Raw genomic sequence first — 23,879 nt, 5'->3', positions numbered from 1 at the left:
TTGAACTATGATGAAGTTATATACTCAAGGAGTCTGTCAGATACTCAGTGCATCACAAATCCGGTGGGCTGACCTGAATTACTGAGGATAGTCTCTGTCTGTCTTTCCGTGTGGTGTAGTTCTGTACGGATTACATTACAAGACAGTCATAAGGAGATGTTTGGTCATGGATGCCTCTGCTGCTGCTGATAATGTTTCCCAGCCTATCCCTGTCACATGTGGTCTAGATGGGGTGGTGTTCTGGATTAGATCATGGATGGTTTGGCTGTGACGTACCCAGATTGAGGTCACCGTGTTCATGTTGGTCACTTTCCTGGAGTTTACCCCCTTAAATAGGGTTTCTGCAAATACAATATTGACACTGGACCCACTGGGGGCTATGTTAGCTACTAAAACATACATTTTTCCTCTGTGTCTATACTGTCTCCCTCTCCATATATGATCAAACAGGTTTCTGGTATTGTTTTCATTGTTGGTATTCTTTTATTTTGTGATATTCTTATAAATCATAGTTTGTGTGTGGGGTAGTTGTTTAAATTGGGCATGTGTATTTGGGCTGCCAAGCTATTCTTCACCCAGGTTCTCTGCTCTGTGATTATTATGGCCCTGTGTGTTGGACAATGGGGCTCTTTGTGGGATGTCAGAAAAGGTTTGCTGTTTTCCGTCTGAGAAGCTTTCCATGTGACTCCATTTTCTTTCTTTCTTTATTCACTTTTTAAAAGGCCTTTGAGTCTTTTTCTATTCATACTTCAGACCTGTGAGGTTGGTCTGGTCTCTCTGTAACATTAGTGTGTTGTTTGAAAGGTTAATGGGGACATGCTTAGCCTGGTGACCGAGGTCATGAAACAACCCTGTCTCAAACATTGAAGGTCTGTCTAGATTTTACTGCCCTGTTCGGTAATGGGAGGCTTATATAAAGAAGTGTGTGTGTGTGTGTGTGTAGGTCAGTCAGTGGAAAAAGGTAAGTGTGTTTGGTCATGATAAGCCTAATTGGCCCTGCGGACCCCTGTGTTAGGTCTGCTGTGCCTGTGTGGTGGGAAATGCCCTCAGGACGTCACATACTCAGCAGCTGACTCGTCGATTGAGTCACCCTGACGACACACACTTAGGTAGATTTAATCTTTACTGCCAGAAGTCCTAGCTTGTTTAACCCTATTAGGGTCAAAAAGGGACTCTATTTTTTACCTTTATTTTACTAGGCCAGTCAGTTAAGAACAAATTCTTATTTTCAATGACAGCCTAGGAACAGGTTAACTGCCTGTTCAGGGGCAGAACAACAGATTTTGTACCTTGTCAGCTCAGGGATTTGAACTTGCAACCTTTTGGATTACTAGTCCAATGCTCTAACCACTAGGCTACACTGCCACCCCAAAGTGTGTTCATTGTGCAGATTTGGTAACGGCACTCTCCTTTTAGGGAAAATGGACTTAGCCAGACCAAACATTGGAATCAAAATAGACTAGCTCTTTCCAGTTCAGATTCACATTTTCAATTAAATGGAATTGACCACAGTTCTGGTACTCTGGCAGTCAGTTTGCACAAGAGGGTGCTTGGGAGATAACAGGGACAGTTTGTTTCCAGACAGCTGTGGTGAATGGGAGGTGATCAGAGGGATGGCTGTGTGACTCTCCTCCCATCGGCTTCACTGTTTTTCCGTGTAGAGGTGGGAAGGAACCCCCTCGGTGGTCACTGTGGAAAGGTGTGAACGGCCTGTAGTTAAAACATCCCTCATGTTTATGAGGTCCATGGGGGTGTGTAAATTAGGGGTTTGGGGATTTTTCAGAGCTGGGGATGGATTGCAATTTGGCATCAGAAAAATATAGCGTCTGTAACGGCTCTCGTCGGTGGAAGGAAGAGTGGACCAAAGCGCAGCGTGGAAAGAGTTCATGATATTTATTTTCAAGAAACACTAAAAACAAAAAAACAAATAAAAAAAAAAACGAAAGCAAACAGTTCCATCAGGCACAGACACGAAACAGAAAATAAAATATTATATATGATCCCCAATCAGAGACAACGATAGACAGCTGCCTCTGATTGGGAACCACACTCAAAAAGAACAAAGAAATAGAAAACATAGATTTTCCCACCCGAGTGACACCCTGACCTAACCACACATAGAGAATAAATAAGGGTCTCTAAGGTCAGGGCGTGACAGTACACCCCCTAAGGTGCGGACTCCGGCCGCAAACCTGAACCTATAGGGGAGGGTCCTATTACTGCATTGTCGGAACTAGAAGCACAAGCATTTCGCTACACTCGCATTAACATCTGCTAACCATGTGTATGTGACAAATAAAATTTGATTTGATTTGATTTGGGTGGGCATCTACTCTCGGGGGGGGGGCTCCAGTGTGGGACGCAGACCCGCTCCGCTTTAGGCTCCCCCCACTTTGGCGACGCCTCCGGTGCAGGGATCGTCGCCGGGACTTCTGAAACCGTAGATCGTCGCCGCAAGCTCTTAAACGAGGACTGTCGCTGCAGGCTCCAGACTGGGGACCATCGCTGGAGGCTTCGTACGTGGAGCTGGAACAGGTCTCACCGGACTGAGGAAACGTACTGGAAGCCTGATACGTGGAGCTGCCACAACGTGTCCTGGCTGGATACCCACTTTAGCTCGGTGAGTGTGGAGAGCTGGCACAGGACGCACTGGGGTATGAAGGCGCACTGGAGGCGCAGGTTATACTGAGCCGTAGAAGCCCACTGGATGTCGGATGTACCGATCCTGTGCAGGTGTTGTTACACGTGGTCTACCACTGCGAGGATGATCAGTTGTTCGTCCTGTCTCTCTGTAGTGCTGCCTTAGGCGTCTCACAGTACGGACATTGCAATTTATTGCCCTGGTCACATCTGCAGTCCTCATGCCTCCTTGCAGCATGCCTAAGGCACGTTCAGACAGATGAGCAGGGACCCTGGGCATCTTTCTTTTGGTGTTTTTCAGAGTCAGTAGAAAGGCCTCTTTAGTAACCTATATTTTCATAACTGTGACCTTAATTGCCTAATGTCTGTAAGCTGTTAGTGTCTTTACAACCTTCCACAGGTGTATGTTCATTCATTGTTTATGATTCATTGAACAAGCATAGGAAACAGTGTTTAAACCCTTTAGAATGAACATCTGTGAAGTTATTTGGATGTATACGAATTATCTTTGAAAGACAGGGTCCTGAAAAAGGGACGTTTCTTTTTTTGCTGAGTTTATATTCTTGTTGTTGGAGTGGGATTGAAGTGGATGTGGGGGTCCGTGGATAGCTTTTGACCACATCTTTGGATTCCTCATATTTTACTCATTGTTAGAAAAAAGTTCAAATTAGAGGTCGACCGATTAATCGGAATGGCCGATTAATTAGTGCCGATTTCAAGTTTTTATAACAATCGGAAATCGGTATTTTTGGGCGCCGATTTAGCGATTTTTAAAATTATTTTTTTTAATTATAAAAAAAACCAACCTTTATTTAACTAGGCAAGTCAGTTAAGGACACATTCTTATTTTCAATGACGGCCTAGGAACGGTGGGTTTAACTGCCTTGTTCAGGGGCAGAACGACAGATTTTCACCTTGTCAGCTCAGGGGATTCAATCTTGCAACCTTACAGTTAACTAGTCCAATGCAATAACGACCTGCCTCTCTCTCGTTGCACTCCACAAGGAGACTGCCTGTTACACGAATGCAGTAAGCCAAGGTAAGTTGCTAGCTAGCATTAAACTTATCTTATAAAAAACAATCAATCATAATCACTAGTTAACTACACATGGTTGATGATATTACTATATATTATCTAGCGTGTCCTGCGTTGCATATAATCTGACTGAGCATACAAGTATCTAAGTATCTGACTGAGTGGTGGTAGGCAGAAGCAGGCTCGTAAACATTAATTCAAACTTCACTTTCGTGTGTTTTGACAGCAGCTCTTCGTTGTGCGTCAAGCATTGCGCTGTTTATGACTTCAAGCTTATCAACTCACGAGATGTGTAACCGAAATGAAATGGCTAGCTAGTTAGCGCACGCTAATTGTCGTTGTGTTGCTGGTTCAAGCCCAGGGAGGAGCGAGGAGAGGGAAGGAAGCTATACTGTTACACTGGCAATGCTAAAGTGCCTATAAGAACATCCAATCGTCAAAGGTTAATGAAATACAAATGGTATAGAGGGAAATAGTCCTATAATTCCTATAATAACTACAACCTAAAACTTCTTACCTGGGAATATGGAAGACTCATGTTAAAAGGAACCACCAGCTTTCATATGTTCTCATGTTCTGAGCAAGGAACTGAAACGTTAGCTTTCTTACATTGCACATATTGCACTTTTACTTTCTTCCCCAACACTTTGTTTTTGCATTATTTAAACCAAATTGAACATGTTTCATTATTTACTAGAGGCTAAATTGATTTTATTGATGTATTATATTAAGTTAAAATAAGTGTTCCTTCAGTATTGTTGTAATTATCATTATTACAAAAAAAAAATTAATCGACCAATTAATCGGTATCTGTTTTTTTTTGGTCCTCCAATAATCGGTATCGGTATCGGCGTTGAAAAATCATAATCGGTCAACCTCTAGTTCAAATCAGATGTTAGTTACTATAATTATTGAATATTGTATGAATTCTATAAATTAAAAGAGACAATTTGGGTGCAATCAATACTGAATGAACAGTTTTTACCGATTGCTTACACACTGAAAGTGAATGCTTAGACAAAAGCATCAAAACCTTAACTTTTGTAACCATGCCCTAAACAAAGGCACCAAAAGTATAAACACTTTTTCTGCTTTGCACATTGTTTGCAATTCTGCAACACACTTTGCACTTTGTTTGCACTTTGTTTGCAGTTCTGCAACACACTACAGACTGTTTCTTACATTAGACACTTCGTTCAAGAATGAGATATATATGGAAAATTATTCAAAAAGAAAAGCATACCTGAAATTGGCAACACCCACACACACACACATGAAAACATTCTACAGTAATTGAACCCCAATTAGTCTGAGCCTTAGCACTACAAATAGACCTCAGATAAGCTCCCCACTTTTGTGAGAACTTTGCAAACATGGAGGCAGTGAGAGCAAGAGGAAGAGGTAGAGGAAGAGAGAGAGGAGTAGGATGAGGACAAGAACGAAGAAGGGGACCAGGCAATAGACGGAGACATATTTCCGCTGACATTAGGGCCACTTTGGTGGACCATGTCATAAGTCATGGCCTGACGATGAGGGAGGCTGGGCAGAGTCCCGCCCAACCTGACTCGCTACATGGTAGCATCCATAATACGGACATTTAGACCGGAGAACAGGTATGTTTTCAACTTTCTACACAAGACTGTACCTATGTAATTTTTGCACATCATTCTGCATCACAGTACAATACAATGTAGTTCTGTAATATTAGGTCTATGCTCCTCAGTGAACAAAAACATAGGCATAGTGCTGTGAAGTACATGTAATACAGTTTTGATGTTACTGTGAACAGTATGTAAAAAAATAAGAACCTAACCAATGATGACATTCTTGCATTTTCTACAGAACTTCCAGATGACCTCCTGTGGGTTGAAGGCAATGTCTGTTCACCCATGAACAGGAACTGGCCATTGTCAATCTAGTGTTTGCAAACAACACCATCCGCCTACATCACCTACGAGAGCAAATCATGGCAGATCACACAACATTCCATAATATCAACCGTGTCAGTATGTCGACACTCTTGCGTCAACACCAACTTACGATGAAGCAGCTGTACAGGGTTCCATTGGAGAGGAACAGCGTTAGTCAAAGACCTCCTTGCCTGTGGGTCACCTGCCTTGTCTGTAGCTTGTAGTTTTTGACTGAATGTGTCTGACCCAACCCACCCCCATCCTTGTGTGAAAATGTAGACATTGTAGTTCTGTATTTTTATTAAACACCATATTCACGGTACAGTGTATGCATTTTCTGTTAGAGAGTCCTGGACTTTGAAATATCCCCTTGTGTGACGCCATTAGTCTGCAAGGAGTTCTCCATCACCATACCACCCTCGCTCCCTACAATATTGCACACATAATCATATTTCTGGATGCATTACATAATGCAGTTGTACAGGACGGACCAGAGCAGCCCAGGTTTGTTGTCATCTGGGATAATGTTAGTTTACACCGGGCTGCTCTGGTCAAGAACTGGCTCACCAACCACAATAACTTCACAGTTGTATACTTGCCCCCTTACTCCCTATTTCTCAAACCGATTGAGGAATTATTGTCGGCTTGGCATTGGAAAATGTATGACCACCAACCACATGACTGCCTGCCTCTTCTGCAAGCAATGGAAGAGGCATGTGGAGACATTGAGGTGGGTTCAGTCCAGGGTTGGATATGACACTCAAGGCAATATTTTCCCTGTTGCTTAGCCAGGGATGACATTGTTTGTGATGTGGATGAGTGATGTGGCCAGACCCTAACAGAAGGCAGGATCCATAAACCATCCACCCCATCCCTTTTCAAAGTTTTTTATTTTATTTTAAATTTCACCTTTATTTAACCAGGTAGGCCAGTTGAGAACAAGTTCTCATTTACAACTGCGGCCTGGCCAAGATAAAGCAAAGCAGTGTGACACAAACAACACAGAGTTACACATAAACAAACGTACAGTCAATAACACAATAGAAAATAATAGAAAAACCTATGTACAGTGTGTGCATATGTACAGTGTGTGCAATCCCTTACAATACTATTATTTGTTTACCATCGCACTGCAATTTTACTAATAGTTTACAGTAACATATTGTATTGATTACTGTACTATAATTCTACTTTTCTTTGTGTTTTTGTTGTTGTAAAAGCCTGCAATGGCAAAAAAATAAGCTGTTTATATATATTTTTCTGAAGCCTTTCTATTTGTGTATTCATTAGAATGTGAGTAGATGTACTGTACTTGAACAATCTTTCACAGAAGTCTTTATGAGAAAATGTACTACAAAGTACTAAAGACATCAGTGTGTTCCTGCTTTGAAAGAGTAATTAAAATTGTGCATGTGTGTATAATTTTGTTGCAAAATTACAATTTTGAAAAATGAACTTTAGGTTTTGATTGCAGAGTTTCATTTTGCCATAGAAGTGAGATGTTTATCTCTAAGCGTTGTCTTATTTGGCTTGTGTGTAGAGGTTTGACACAATGAGTCAAATTCCGCAACAATTTTGTATATCATTAAATTATATATCAACAAAAGCAGAAATGCCAATCTTATTTCATTCTAGCAACAGAAATGATTCCAGAACAATCAGAAATGGTGGGTGTCAATCCTCTTGTGCTGTTCGAGGTGGAACGACCCTGATACGAAACAGCAGTGTAGTGTATGTGTGGCTCTCTGCACCTGGGCCAGTTCTGTTGATTTGCAGGCCTCCTGCTCCACTGCACAGGACCAATGTCCTTTGGGAGGACATTTTTTTGCAGTGACATTAAGATCCGGTTCTGGAGATGGGATAATGTTTATCAGATCAACATTGGTGGGTGTGTAGTTTTTGTTCGAACTCCTGCTTTTGAAGTACAGTACTCGAAATGGGAGTTTGACAAAGAATGTTTTAACCTGGATGCTGGGTAGTTTTGGTAAATTGTTAGGAAACCCTAATGAGATTGGAACTGTTCCATAATTCTCAAAATAATACTTTCCAGTGCAGGTTCCTACCTCATTTAGTCATTGGATACAGCCTACTGTAGCAGCTTACTGGTTGTATGAGTGAGCGTTCTGCACAGTGCTCTCTCTCATTCAGCTCTAACTGTCCCAGCAGGCCCTGGTACTCTCATCATCCCTCTGCCTGTCCCATAAGAGTAAGGAGATCCTGGACAGCAGAACTACACAAATGATGTGTTTGTGTGAGTGTGTGTGTCTGTGCACGTGTGCCTGTCTGTAGTGCTGAGTGGATGACCAGACAAAATAGCAGTTGGGAGTCAGACAGTCTGTTTCCCAGTTTGGCGTTGGCTCTGATCGAACCGTAGGCCGTGTGTCTGACTGAAGGCCGTGTGTCTGACTGAAGGCCGTGTGTCTGACTGAAGGCCGTGTGTGACTGAAGGCCGTGTGTCTGACTGAAGGCTGTGAGTCTGACTGAAGGCCGTGTGTGACTGAAGGCCGTGTGTCTGACTGAAGGCCGTGTGTCTGACAGAAGGCCGTGTGTCTGACAGAAGGTCTAACTGAAGGCCGTGTGTCTAACTGAAGGCCGTGTGTCTGACTGAAGGCCTTGTGTCTGACAGAAGGCCGTGTGTCTGACTGAAGGCCGTGTGTCTGACAGAAGGCCGTGTGTCTGACAGAAGGCCGTGTGTCTAACTGAAGGCCGTGTGTCTGACTGAAGGCCGTGTGTCTGACAGAAGGCCGTGTGTCTGACTGAAGGCCGTGTGTCTGACAGAAGGCCGTGTGTCTGACAGAAGGCCGTGTGTCTAACTGAAGGCCGTGTGTCATGGCTCCATGTGGTCCAAAATAAGTTGTTACATTACAGTACTATTCAACTGGCATTCCCCTCCACAGTGGAATAGTGAGTCTGAAGTAGCTCCAGTGATTTAGTCCAGTAATAATGTGACGATGCCATACTTGGTGACGGTCCCATTTGACAGTTTGTTGGCTTTGCTGACTGAAGACCGTCAGTCTTCTACAGCCATGAATTTTCTTTAGTGTATTGGTGTCCGTTCGTCAAAGCAGTGTGGCAGTCAGTTTCTCAAAGTGGAAGAGAGACCGTTGCTGCTGTAGCTGTTTACTCATTGGGTTTTGGGCTCAGGATAGATCTCAATATCTGCTAGGGAGAGGTAGGAAGGGAGGTCAAGAGTGCCACTGGCTCAGTCTGGGTCACTACACTTGAGCTAATTCAGTTTCTCCTTATGTGAGGATTTGATTTAGAAGTGTAAACTCTGTGAAGAGTTAGTTGAGTGACTTTTGTTCAGGCAGTCCCATCCCTAGCTGAGGTTTGAACCAACATTTTTGAAGGCTCCTTTACTTACTCTTTTGAACTTTTTGTGGAGCGGAGGTCCTCAACAGTGCATTTTCAGCAAACTCTTCCCTTGGCAGTTTTCTGGACTTAATTTCAGGTGATTCCTGCCTTGTTCATTTAAAGGCTCCAGTCCTGCTGCCCTTTCTCTGGTCTTTCCCTTGTAGACCTACCAGTTCCCTGGGAATCTGTCTGTGCCATACAATTTCCATTGCAGCCAGGGTTTACGACTGCAGATGGTGACTGCAGCCGCCTGCAGTCACCATCTGGTAGTCCAACAAAATGTGATTGTGATTTCTTACTATTTAGTCAAAGCTGCATCTGTTTTTTTCCTGGCTGGCTTAAAACAATTATAATAGTGTTCAAGTGCCATAAGCTTTGCAGCTGGGAGGAAGACCATTAACTGTGGAATGGGTAAAACGCTGTGTTTGGGTGGGAAGGGGACGAGAGGAATTTGGCTTCTGACTGCCTCTCTCAAACGTCATCATAAACTCTATTGGGTTAAGCCTGGGAAAATCAGAGGTAGACCAACAGTTTCCACCATTATACAATGCCCATTCATTTAAAAAAAACCTTATAAATAGTGGCTGCAACCAGCAGCTTATGTATTGCTGATTTCAGAAGCCTCAAATTAGACAACCCTCACCAGCAACAGTCATTATACTGAGGAGTCTGTGATTATACTGAGGAGTCTGTGATTGTACTCAGGAGTTTGTGATTGTACTGAGGAGTCTGTGATTGTACAGAGGAGTCTGTGTTTGTACTGAGGAGTCTGTGTTTGTACTGAGGAGTCTGTGTTTGTACTGAGGAGTCTGTGTTTGTACTGAGGAGTTTCTGTGTTGTGTGCTCGACACTAGCAGCCTAAATCAATTAGTTTAATTAACGCTGAAACCATCAGACTGGGGTTGGTTGGGATCGTTAGTGGGCTGCTGATTGGGGAGTTGGGTCTCGCTTCGGGAGACACAGGAAAGCCACTAATGTTTTTCTTCCACCCACACTGCCATTCCCAGCATCAGATTGCTCAAAGTCTCCGTACTAAACTTTATGCTGTTATATTTCTACATGAAAATATGATGCCAAAATGAACACAATACATTTTTTGGGAAACTATGTCGAAATTACGTCATAATGAAAATAACCCTTCCTATGATTGCACCAGTGCAGGATTGTGGGTTTCTTGGCTTTGGTTTAGCTGACCCTAAACCAAACCTCTACCAGCATGTTTCTGAAGTATTGTGGCTGTCACCTCGACGCAGGCTATGACTACATCAGAGTTGTGGTGAATCTGCTGGCTGGTCTAGAACCACAGTGACCTCATTGCATCAGCCAAGAATTGGTAGATGTCGATAGAAAACACTCTGAAGTTTCTAGAACTGTTAAAATAATGACTGTGAGTATAACAGAACTGATATGGCAGGCGCAAACCCGAGGACAAACCATCCAGAAAATAAAAAAATTCAGCCACACCACTTACCACCAATGGCTGTCATTTTTTATATGAAGGGAAAACCTCCCAGATTGCAGTTCCTAGGGCTTCCACTAGTTGTCAACAGTCTTTAGAAAGAGTGTCAGGAAAATGAGCTGGAATTTGTAGTTTTTCTAAGTGGCTCCCATTTTGGCTGTAGTGTTTTCATGCATGTGGATGAGAGCGCGTACTTGGTTGTTTATTATAAAGACAATAACGATTCTCCATCTTAAATTTGATAGTTTATTTACGTATTAGGTTACCTGAGGTTTGACTATAAACGTTATTTGACTTGTTTGGAAAAGTTTGGTAGCGTTTGAGATTTATTTTGTATGCATTTTGAAGGAGGGAAACCAGGGGATTATTGAATGAAGCGCGCCAGCTAAACTGAGTTTTTGGGGATATAAAGAAGGACTTTATTGAACAAAAGGACCATTTGTGATGTAGCTGGGACCTTTTGGAGTGCCAACAGAAGAAGATCTTCAAAGGTAAGGCATTTATTTACGACTTTCGTGGCGCACCTGCCTGGTTGGAAAATGTTTTTAATGCTTTTGTGTACTGGGCGCTGTCCTCAGATAATCACACGGTGTGCTTTTGCCGTAAAGCCTTTTTGAAATTTGATACAGCGGCTGGATTAACAAGAAGTTAAGCTTTTTTTTTGATGTATGACACTTGTATTTTCATGAATGTTAAATATGACTATTTCTGTCATTTGAATTTCGCGCTCTGCAATTTCACCGGAAGTTGTCGAAATGGGACACTAGCTTCCCACTGATCCGCAATAAGTTTTAAGTGTCAGCTGTCAACGCAGCTTACCGATCATTGCACCTGTACACAGGCCATCTGTAAATAGCCCACCCAACTACCTCATCCCCATATTTTTTCTCTCCTTTGCACCCCAGTGTCTATACTTGCACATTCATGTTCCGCACATCTATCACTCTAGTGTTTAATTGCTAAATTTTAATTATTTCGCCACTATGGCCTATTTATTGCCTTTCCTCCCTAATCTTACTACATTTGCTAACACTGCATATAGATTTTCTATTGTGTTATTGACTGTACATTTGTTTATCCCATGTGTAACTCTGTGTTGTTTGTGTCACACTGCTTTGCTTTATCTTGGCCAGGCCGCAGTTGTAAATGAGAACGTGTTCTCAACTGGCACATCTGGTTAAATAAAGGTGAAATATAAAAAATAGTATACCTCTCCTCTGCTCTGTCCTTATCCTCAGAGGGCCAGACAGTGTCCTCAGTCTCTGTATGCAAAGCCCTTTCTAAATCACAATTCTAACTCTAGCTAGACTGATCCCCTGCAAGATAAAGGCCCATTAAACACTAATTATTCCTTATTTAGAATACTTTCAGATCACTATCAATGTGTTATTGTGTGTGTGTGTGTGTGTGTGTGTGTGTGTGTGTGTGTTTGTGTGTGTGTGTGTGTGTGAGAGAGAGAGAGGTGAAAAAACACACCCCTGTTTCCAGTTTGCTGATTAAAGCACCTCCCCCTTGTTGACTTTTTTCCCTTTGAAATGATGCCATCACAGAATACTTTTAGCATGTATTCAGATCAGATTCTCAATAGATGTAGTAAGCCTACTTTCTTTGGTATTTTAGTGCTTGGGATTTTGTGCTTACTGGCTTTTGTTAAATTTACCCCTGGACAAGGATTTGTAAAAAAACAAAAACATTTTTGGACTGTACTGAGCTCCACAGCAGCATTGGGCTATTAAAGGGATAATCCACCCCTAGAAATAAAAATCATGAAACTCCTGTCAATTTGGTGACAGTCTATGTTCTGTCAGTGGGTAAAAAAATGATATCCCTATGATTTAACTTCTAAGTGGTCTGACTGTGAAAATCAGGAAATCGTGTAGGAACAGCGTCATAGCTACATAATTCTCGTCACTGGAGATGGAGGGTATAACACACAATCACATTTCATGATGCTTTTAAAACAATGACCTGCTCTTCAGATCACCACATCAGCCAATAGATGGTATGGGCATACTAGAACACATCCATCCACCTATATCGTCATGACAATGTATATATTTCACTTAGATGTGCTCAATCTAAACAGTGTACCAAATTATTCAACTCTGTTTCTCCTTCAAGTACCATCTTGCAATGCGCCCTGTGTATCTGTGGGAGACAGAGATATTACAGAAAGGAGGAGATCGGTATCCCATTGGGCAATGTATGGAGAAATGTCCCACCCAACTGACTGGCCCATCACATTCACGTTGTAATGCTGCGTCACGTGGTTACTAAACTAATCGTCACGCAATCCCGTCTCAGTGTCAGGGTAGGAGTCGAGAAACCTGCCTATTTTCCTAAAGCTGGTCAGCCAGCACAGAAATCGAGAGCATTGCATTGTGGGTTTGTAGTAGGCTTGAGCTGCAACAGATTTCCCAAAACAATGTCCACATGTTTCTACCAACCTTGTTATAATGACAAAATGAAACATTTGTTCATAAAATTTGTTTTCACATATTAGTGTTATTTATAGGAATTAGTGGTTTGGGCTGGATTATCCTTTCAATGAACAAGTGATGAACTATAGAATATGCTATGGAGTGAACACTAGTGTCAAACTTCATATCTGCGTGAGTGTGAAGAGAGAGAGAGAGCCTGTCAGCTGTCTCATCGTGGGAATCCATGATGACAAAGGTTCTTTCTCTGTGATCTACATTATTCTATAGCCAGAGCTCCATTGTCTACTCTTCTGGAAGCTACCCTCCTCAGTCTAAACCCAGGGCCAGAGCACTTGGACTCTCTCGCTCTCTCTCCCCCAAATCCGGACGGCCATGTTTTCTTTTCCCTCTTCCAAAACAAACCAAGGATTTCTGCCAAAGCTTTGACTTGGGTTTGGCCTGCACTTTATCTCTTCTATACCCTCACCTTTATGACCTGGCCCCCTGTTTGGCCTCAGTTTTAAACACCATAAGGCCTGGCTGACGCCAACTTCTTCTCTGTACTCCAATAGTCTCTTCTACCAAAACTTATTTCTATGTAAAAAGACCCATCTATAAGTCCTAACCAAGATGGGAACATGTTGTGGCTCTACAAAAGCAGTGCAGTCTGACTAGGATGAAAGTATGGTTTCACCAAGGCTGGTTTCTGAAATGACGGTGGATCGTCTTGAGTCTGGACTGGAAATTGTTGAGTAGTTGTCCCCTGAGGGAAGATATTTAAATTTAGCGATAACGTAAACTACCATGCATCTTTGGTTGACTGACCTGGAGCAGGAAAGGGTGTGCTCTTCCTGTGTTTAGGAAGACCCCTCTAGGCTCTACTCTACACTCACTGCCCTCATCTCTTGTTTTCTGTCCACTTCACTGTCCAGCACCATGCCAGTGATGATGATGGGATAATTGGAGCCTTGATGAGGTAATGACTACACTGTGCTGGTTCAGCCAGACTGTCTACTGGAAAAAATGTCTGTCAGTTGAGCCATGGCAATATGTCCTGGTTCAGTGGATTGTCTAAAAATTCTCATTACCTGGCTGTTTTGGATTTCCTCTGTTATTGAATATTCTGTCCCAGTGATTTTTAACCTGGTCAGCTGTTCCCCACACTCACCTGTAAGACCACTTGTTGCTGGTAGATCTGCTGAAGGGGTTTCCGTGTTACAGCAGCTATATGTCTGTAACAGTCCTGGTTTTGCATTTAGTTCACTTCAGGGTTACAGCAACGAGATATCTGTACCAGTCCTGGCTTTGCTATTAGTTTACTGCAGGGTTAAGTGGTTTAGCTCGATGTCTGTCTAAAGGAACAGGGCTATACAGCTGTGGAAACAACAGTGTGACCCCACTTAGGCCTTCTGCTTTCTTGTTATCCCATCGAATTTGCCCCACAGAGATCGCATGTGTGTGTGTGACCGGGAGAGGGACAGAATGTCTTGTGCACACACTACAGCAACAATTGCACATGGTTACAATATTATGTAACATAGTACTGTACTAGAACCTGTTAGAATGTTGGAAGTGGGGGTATAGCTTTGTGAGCAGTGAGATGTATATACAGTGCATTCGGAAAGTATTCAGACCCCTTGACTTTTTCCACATTTTGTTACATTACAACCTTATTCTAAATTTATTAAATTGTCCCCCCCCCTCATCAATCTACACACAATACCCAAAAGTACATGTCCAAAATAGTTTTTTAGAAATGTTTGCAAATGTATAAAAAAATAAAAACGGAAATATCACATTTACATAAATATTCAGACTCTTTACTTAGTACTTTGTTGAAGCACTATTGGCAGCAATTACGGCCTTGAGTCTTCTTGCGTGTGACGCTACAAGCTTGGCACCCCTGTATTTGGGAAATTTCTCAGATTCTTCTCTGCAGATCCTCTCAAGCTCTGTCCGGTTGGATTGGGAGTGACGCTGCACAGCTATTTTCAGGTCTCTTGAGTGATGTTTGATCGGGTTCAAGTCCGGGCTCTGGTTGGGCCACCACAAGGACTTTTACATTCTTGTCCTGAAGCCACTCCTGCGTTTTCTTGGCTGTGTACTTGGGGTTGTTGTCCTCTTGGTAGGTAAACCTTAGCCCCAGTCTTAGGTCCTGAGTACTCTGGAGCAGTTTTTCATCAAGCATCTCCTCTGTACTTTTCTCCATTCATCTTTCCCTCGATGCTGACTATTCTTCCATGCCCTGCCGCTGAAAAACACCGCCACATCATGATGCTGCCATCACCATGCTTCACAGTAGGAATGGTGCCAGGTTCCCTTCAGACGTGACACTTGGCATTCAGGCCAAATAGTTCAATCTTGGTTCCATCAGACCAGAGAATCTTGTTTCTCATGTTCTGAGAGTCATTAGGTAACTTTTGGCAAACTCCAAGCGGGCTGTCATGTGCCTTTTACGGAGGAGTGGCTTCCGTCTGGCCACTCTACCATAAAGGCCTGATTGTTGGGGTGCTGCAGAGATGATTGTACTTCTGGAAGTTTCTCCCATCTCCACAGAGAACCTCTGGAGCGCTGTCAGAGTGACCATCAGGTTCTCGGTCACCTCCCTGACCAAGGCCCTTCTCCCCCGATTGCTCAGTTTGGCCAGGCAGCCAGCTCTAGGAAGAGACTTGGTGGTTCCAAACTTCTTCCATTTAAGAATGATTGAGGCCACTGTGTTCTTGCGGACCTTCAATGCTGCAGAATTTTTTTGGTACCCTTCCCCAGACCTGTGCCTTAACACAATCCTGCCTCGGAGCTCTACGGACAATTACTTCGACCTCATGACTTGGTTTTTGCTCTGACGTACTCTGTCAACTGTGGGACCTTATATGTTTGCCTTTACAAATCATGTCCAATTAATTAAATTTACCACAGGTGGACTCCAATCAAGTTGTAGAAACATCTCATGGATGATCAATGGAAACAGGATGCACCTGAGCTCAATTTCGATTCTCACAGTAAAGGGTCTGAATACTTACAGTAACAATCAAAAGTTTGCACACACCTAATCATTCAAGGATTTTTCTTTATTTGTACTATTTTCTAAATTGTAGGATAATAGGGAAGACATCAATACTATGAAATAACACATATGAAATCATGTAGTAAACAAAAAAGTGTTTAACAAATCTAAATATTTTCTATGTATATTTATACTTCTCTTGGCATCCTCTCAACCAGCTTCATGAGGTGGACACTTGGAATGCATCTCAATTAACAGGTGTGCTTTGTTAAAAATTAATTTGTGGAATTTATTTCCTTAATGCATTTGAGCCAATCAGTTGTGTTTTGACAAGGTAAGGGTTGATTATAGAAGATAGCCCTATTTGGTAAAATACCAAGTCCATATTATGGCAAGAACAACTCATGTAAGCAAAGAGAAACGACAGTCCATCAGTTCTTTAAGACATGAAGGTCAGTCAATCTGGACAATGTCAAGAACTTTAAAAGTTTCTTCAAGTGCAGTCGCAAAAACCATCAAGCGCTGTCGCAAAAACCATCAAGCGCTATCATGAAACTGGCTCTCATGAGGACCACCACAGGAAAGGAAGACCCAGAGTTACCTCTGCTGCAGAGGATAAGTTCATTAGAGTTAACTGCACCTCAGATTGCAGCCCAAATAAATGTTTCACTGAGTTCAATTAACAGACACATCTCAACATCAACTGTTCAGAGGAGACTGCGTGAATCAGGCCTTCATGGTCGAATCGCTGCAAAGAAAGCACTACTAAAGGACACCAATAAGAAGAGACTTGCTTGGGCCAAGAAACACGAGCAATGGACATTAGAAAGGTGGAAATCTGTCCTTTTGGTCTGATGAGTCCAATTTTTAGATTTTTTTGGTTCCAATGTCTTTGTGAGACACAGAGTAGGTGAACAGATGAAGTCCGCATGTGTGGTTCCCACCGTGAAGCATGGAGGAGGAGGGCTATTTGGCCAAGAAGGAGAGTGATGGAGTGCTGCATCAGATGACCTGACCTCCACAATCACCTGACCTCAAACCAATTGAGATGGTTTGGGATGAGTTGAACCACAGAGTGAAGGAAAAGCAGCCAACAAGTGCTCAGCATATGTTGGAATTCCTTCAAGACTGTTGGAAAAGCATTCCTCATGAAGTTGTTTGAGAGAATGCCAAGAGTGTGCAAAGCTGTCATCAATGCAAAGGGTGACTACTTTGAAGATTCTAAAATCGAAAATATATTTGGATTTGTTTAACACTTTTTTTGGTTACTACATGATTCCATATGTGTTATTTCATAGTTTTGATGTCTTCACTATTATTCTTCAATGTAGAAAAGAGTAAAAATTAATAAATGCGTCTAAACGTTTGACTGGTACTGTATATAAAAAAGTTATTTCAGTTATTTTGTTATAAATTAGCAAACATGTCTAAAAACCTGTTTTCGCTTTGTCGTTATGGGGTATTATGTGTAGATTGATGAGGAAAAGAAACAATTTAATCTATTTTGAAATGAGGCTGTAACGTAACAAAATGTGGAAAAGGTTAAGGGGTCTGAAGGCACCTTACCAGCTCTGCATCATGCTTAAACTGTTGAATAGAAGGTCTGGAATGTATTTTTATTTGATACCAGACCAAGATCAGATATTAACAAACTATAATGACAGAAAATAATACCAATCTAACATTAACAAACTCATTCAGTGGATCTAAGTTGCTGTACTTCTACTGTTATGTTGCTGGGGGAGGAAGCATGTTAGGTAGAGGTGACATAATGACATTTGAATGACTGCATGTTTCTTCTCTCTTCTTACAGCGTCAGTGTAGTGATTGGCGCTCCCAAGGCCAATACCAGTCAGTTCAACATCACAGAGGGCGGGTCTGTGTACTTCTGCCCATGGAGTCTCGGCCAATCTGAGTGCCACAACATTGAATTTGACAATCAAGGTAAGACCCAATATGACCTCATTGCTTTAGGTCTTGATCACGTCTTATTGCTCTTGCAGTCTGAACATGTTCTGAATTACATTGACTTATCGACTCACAAGTGGTTTAAGCACTAAAGTTTGAGTCAAACATCACAGCAGAATGTCAGCTGTCCTTTTCGCTTCGTCCCTGCTCTCTGCTTCCTATAACATAAACCTCTCATCCACTCCTCTCTTTTTATTGTCTTGACTGGTGACTGGAGCGTGAGACTCTTGAGAACTGGAGATTAGTAGAGGATGGTTAGCAACCGTTAAGCTGGTCAAGCCGTGGTCCTGTTCTAAGCACTTCTTAAAACCACTGGTCCATGGCCTCCAAGCTCCTGTGGCCGGCAGGTGATCATGTGTCTCTGTTCTACTTCACTGATCCTTTGTTTGACACGTTGGTTCCTGGAAACTCGATGCGCACACACAAACCCACACACTACATATACGCACACACACACGCACACGTGCACATCGACAACACAAACACATGCACGCACACACACACACACACACACACACACACACACACACACACACACACACACACACACACACACACACACACACACACACACACACACACACACACACACACACACACACACACACACACACACACACCGATACAACACAAACACATGCGCACACACATACTTTTACGGTCATCATATGCTGCTGCATATATTATTATCTATCCTGATGCCTAGTCACTTTACTCTGCCTTCATGTACATATCTACCTCAAATACGTCTGCACATTGATCTGGTACTCCCTGTATATAGCTCTACATTGATCTGGTACTGGTACTTCCTGTATATAGCCTCACATTGATATGGTACTGGTACTTCCTGTATATGGCCTCACATTGATCTGGTACTGGTACTCCCTGTATATAGCCTCACATTCATCTGGTACTGGTACTCCCTGTATATAGCCTCACATTGATCTGGTACTGGTACTCCCTGTATATAGCTCCACATTGATCTGGTACTGGTACTCCCTGTATATAGCCTCACATTGATCTGGTACTGGTACTTCATGTATATAGCCTCACATTGATCTGGTACTGGTACTTCATGTATATAGCCTCACATTGATCTGGTACTGGTACTTCCTCTGTATAAAGCCTCACATTGATCTGGTTCTGGTACTTCCTGTATATAGCTCCACATTGATCTGGTACTGGTACTTCCTGTATATAGCTCCACATTGATCTGGTACTGGTACTCCCTGTATATAGCTCCACATTGATCTGGTACTGGTACTTCCTGTATATAGCTCCACATTGATCTGGTACTGGTACTCCCTGTATATAGCTCCACATTGATCTGGTACTGGTACTTCCTGAATATAGCCTCACATTGATCTGGCACTGGTACTTCCTGTATATAGCTCCACATTGATCTGGTACTGGCACTTCCTGTATATAGCTCCACATTGATCTGGTACTGGTACTCCCTGTATATAGCTCCACATTGATCTGGCACTGGTACTTCCTGTATATAGCTCCACATTGATCTGGCACTGGTACTTCCTGTATATAGTTCCACATTGATCTGGTACAGGTGCACCCTGTATATAGCCTCACATTGATATGGTACTGGTACTTCCTGTATATAGCTCCATTCTTGGTTATTTTATTCCTCTTGTGTTACTATTTACATTTTTTAATAATATTTGTTAACTATTTGGGAAGGGCTCGTAAGCAAGTGTTTCACTGTTAAGTCTACGCCTGTTCTATTCGGCAAATGTGCTAATAGTTTTTATTTGATTTGATCCCTTTGAGCATGTCATTAGTGCCTTTCTTTTTGGGACAAAAACGTGTTTTTGGAGTGTTTTAGACAAGGGTATCTTCCCTTTAGGCTAGATACAGTATGTGTTTTGTCCAGGGCATATAACTCCAGGGCATATAGGGAGAATAAATATACAGTCAAAAGAAACGGCCACTACATACAATGACAATAAATACAATTATATATTTGTTCTCGCCAAAGAGCTTAATTTGAACCTGAATGTAAAGGGTAGACATACAGTAAACCTTCCCGGGTTCATGGCTCACTATTGTGAGCTCTTCAGAGAAGTGGAGCAGTGTTCCAGTGACTGGACAGCTGAAGGCCCCATCAACCTTTACAGGAATGATGAACGAGTAAGTTAAGGAGTGACAGAGTTGTAGGAGAGAAGAATTTGCTGTGTATTGTGTATACTAGATTGTTCTCTCCCTCTGGCACACACACACACACACACACACACACACACACACACACACACACACACACACACACACACACACACACACACACACACACACACACACACACACACACACACACACACACACACACACACACACACACACACACACACACACAGTGGAGCCCCATTTTACAGCAGATCTCATGGAATCAAATTGCTGGTTGCTCCTTTCTTCTGTTTTCATTCCCCTTCTCTTCCAACAGATTCATAAAATGTGTTGCACATCCTTGGATGCTGGCTGAGGGCCATGTTCGTCACAGTGATGTAATGTGCAGCAGGCAGCAGGGCGTTGGGGTGAAGGATAGTCTCTTGGGGATTTGGACAGTGGGCTTTGAAGGCGAACATTTGATTTGTGAGGAAGAGACAATTCTGCCATCTGGGCCAGCATACAAGAGCCTAGCACCCCTGTCTGTAGGACAAAGGAAATATGTTTTCCTTATTTGCTTATGACATGGCTAGAGCTCGGTAATATATTAGTGTTGACCCTTTATATGAGAGGTGTGTCTTTTTGTGACATTATTCAGGGTCTCTCCTGAGTGTGGGTGAGGTCTCCCCTGAGTGTGGGTGAGGTCTTCCCTGAGCCTGACCAAGAGGCCTCCCTCTCCACTTCCCCTTCCAATGAGATAAGACGAGACAGCCCAGTGATCTGAGGGAGGGAGAGAGGGACAGGGGGGAAATCAGAGCCCTGTTTCCATCTATGAACCATCTTCCCCTACCACCAGTAACTCCCCCAGGGCCAGCTAATGTGATGAGTGAATTTGGCCACTTGTTTCTGACCGCATCCGCCCTGTACTCTAACCCAGGATACTCCTCTAATGGGTCTCCTCTCGCAAAGTTCAAAGGGGAGAGTCTGTGGACACACGCCAGACCCCACCCTACTCTCTGCTGTCCTGTCTCAGGAGAGAGAACGGTCGAGGGGCACTAGTCACGTCAGCACAAAGTCTACCCAAGTTCACTGAAAGGACGTTAGATTACATGACATTGCCACAAGCGTCTACTGGATTTTTCTCTCTCGTATCAAAGCCGTGTTTGTCTGGCTTGTCCTGCCTCTTAACCTACTGATCTTTTCATCATTCCATCTGTCACACTCTATGAACGCCAATATAGCACCTCTGACATGGACAATAAGAGCAGTGACAGACACGGAGCTCAGAGCACAGCAGCTCAGAAGTGAAATTAGAGAACACACGAACGCCAGTTCTGTATGGAGTTGATAGTCTTGGGCTCTGAACTTAGCGATTATGTCATTGACATAACTGTAGAGATGTCATGTTGAATATCATTTTCTGTTTCACCGTGACCAGGTGGTCAAGAAGAATCCATCTACTATAGTTCTGAAACATGAATAATAGATTGATTTCCCTGCTGATACTCATGGTTGCCGGGGTAGTGTGTCCTATTTGGCTTGCGTGTCTCCTCAGTGTCACCCTCTCACTTTATCAAAACAAAGGCCCCTGAGTTATGAAAATAGTAGTGCAGATTATTGCTGTGCAGTTAAAGGAACAAGCCTCTTAGATATTTTTAATGTTAGGCATGTTATTTGTGGTATCGCTAAAGCGTATCTTTCCACACATGATGGCGGTGACCACATGTATTATGGTAGGGAAACAGGGGTGCTGTGAGCCCATGAGTAATGCTGAAGGGGAAGCCTGGTGACGTTATATCTACTGTGACGTTATTAAAGGACCCTAATCCCCATTGCTTTCCTTCCAGGCCAGGGGGAGACCAAACTCCCTGAGAGAAGGAGGAAGTGAAGCAAGAGAGGGGAAGAAAAGGAAAGGAAAAGGAACAGAGAGAACAAGAGAGAGAGTGATGTACAAAGGGATGGACAGAAAGTGGAGAGGGAGAGGGAACACTTGCGAGAGAGAGATGCATGCCTAAGAGGTTGCTAGGAAGAAGCAGAGCCAGAGCGTTTTGTTTTCCTTGGACACAGTCCCCCCCTCTTTCTTTCTTTCTTTCTTTCTTTCTTTCTTTCTTTCTTTCTTTCTTTCTTTCTTTCTTTCTTTCTTTCTTTCTTTCTTTCTTTCTTTCTTTCTTTCTTTCCTTCCACCAAGACATGGAGCAGAGCAGGCCCTCACCCAGAGCTGACACACAGCCTGCAGAGGAGGCTGACATACAGCCTGCTTTCCTCACATCCACAGGTCACAACCTCTGGCTCACACCACCAGGCCCCCTTCCCCGACAGATAGATATGGCTCTGTTGCAACACTTGTGGTTTAGCGCTGGAGAAGATTAGTGGGGAAAAAGAAGTGGGCTCGGGTGCGGTTGCTGGGTACAAGTTCCACTGGATACGTCTTGTTGTCCGAATTCCAAGCGTTTAGAATACTTGTTACAGGGTGTTTCACGGTATGTACACTGTATAAACCGATTTGTTTGGATTTTGTTTCTCACCATGGCAACACAGATGTTGCATCAGTCTTGCCAATAAAATGTCCTGTTTGAACCTGTTTGAACCTGACTCCTGCAGCCATGTCTTGTCCTGTCACAGAGGCTGAATCCTAAATGGTACCCTATTCCCTACATAGTGCATGTCTCTGGTCAAGAGTAGTGCACTATATAGGGAGTATGGTGCCATTTGGGTCTCAGACAGCGATGGAGTAGAGCTCTGGATTACAGGCCAGGTGGCCAAACAGACTCAGGGTCAGTGTGGTCACCCAGAGCTGGACCAGTCAGAGAACTCAGGTTGACATCTGAACAGTGAGGACCAGAGCCATAATGAGGAATATAAGGCTCTGGTGAGCACCAAATACCTTCTAGTTTTCCTCTGTTTCTCTCTGGAAAGTTCTTCATGAGAAACTTGATGTGTGTTTGTGTTTAATGATGCAGTAAGTAAGTCCTGTAGTAGCAGATGTCTGGATGACGTTGTCTGGAGTCTTCAAGAGAAGAACTACAATGTTTCATTAGGGGCTTTTTTCAGTCATCACTCATACACTCAGTTTAGTTGTTGTTTTGTCTTCTTCCCAGGGGACCGCATAGTCACTGTCAGTGGCACAGACTACCAGGCTGAAGTCAAGTCCCACCAGTGGTTCGGCGCCACCATCCGTTCCCACGGAGACACCATTCTGGTAAGACGACACTCAGAAACTGAGACCAGGTTGAGAAAGTCAGTTTACTTTCAACGTTGGTCTCCATAGCCCAGAGTCCCTCAACTGTTATGATGTCTGGCGTTCATGTCAAGGGGTTGTATATATTCATTGTTCCAAGTTTGTCTTAAACTTCTTAAAGGTCTTTGTCTATCATGTTGTTGTGACTCTATTACAATTTTCCCCTCCACTGTGTCTCTCAGAGGAGAAGTGTTTTGTGCTCCTGTGACATTGAAGTTGAGAAGTTGAGTTTTTCTTTTGATGATTGTGAGGGACGTGACCTGGATTTGGTTACATTTGTAACTGGGTCTCCATCGAGTTACACAGGGTGTTGTTGTACCCCCCCATACAGGCCTGTGCCCCCCTCTACTCCTGGAGAACCAAAGCAGAAAAGCCCCAGTCAGATACCACGGGAACCTGCTACCTCTCTGTCAAGAACTTCACCAAGTTTGTGGAATATGCTCCCTGTCGCACAGGTAATCCTTCTTGGTTTTTCACAAAGACGTCATCCATTTTCTAACGCTCTTCTCTGCCGACCGAATACCCCACTACCCAACTACCCTACACTACAGGTGACTCCTGTGACCTACCTCTGACACAGCAGCTGTCCACACAGCAGGCTATTAGACAGGGGTTAAGTGCTGCGCCTGAAGGCCACAACAGAAGGGATGTATATAGTCTCAAGTACCCCTACTGAGTAAACAATTCCAGCGACATCACACACTGGCTGTGGGGAAAGAATGTACCTTTATC

The 23,879-nt window shown here is 43.1% G+C and overlaps 1 protein-coding gene across 1 annotated transcript in view; it reads left to right on the top strand.

The window, feature by feature from the left end:
- The window catches only part of LOC135504151 (integrin alpha-5-like), a 90,095-nt gene that overhangs the window by 8,759 nt on the left and 57,457 nt on the right, over nucleotides 1–23,879 (top strand). The window contains exons 2-4 of the mRNA XM_064922475.1: nucleotides 17,637–17,767; nucleotides 23,008–23,108; nucleotides 23,479–23,602. Coding sequence (XP_064778547.1) covers nucleotides 17,637–17,767; nucleotides 23,008–23,108; nucleotides 23,479–23,602 — 356 coding nt within the window. The remainder of the gene's footprint in view (nucleotides 1–17,636; nucleotides 17,768–23,007; nucleotides 23,109–23,478; nucleotides 23,603–23,879) is intronic.

Source organism: Oncorhynchus masou, chromosome 18 (assembly GCF_036934945.1).
Source record: "Oncorhynchus masou masou isolate Uvic2021 chromosome 18, UVic_Omas_1.1, whole genome shotgun sequence".
Lineage (NCBI taxonomy): Eukaryota > Metazoa > Chordata > Actinopteri > Salmoniformes > Salmonidae > Oncorhynchus > Oncorhynchus masou.
This window is presented reverse-complemented; position numbering and strand designations above follow the sequence as displayed.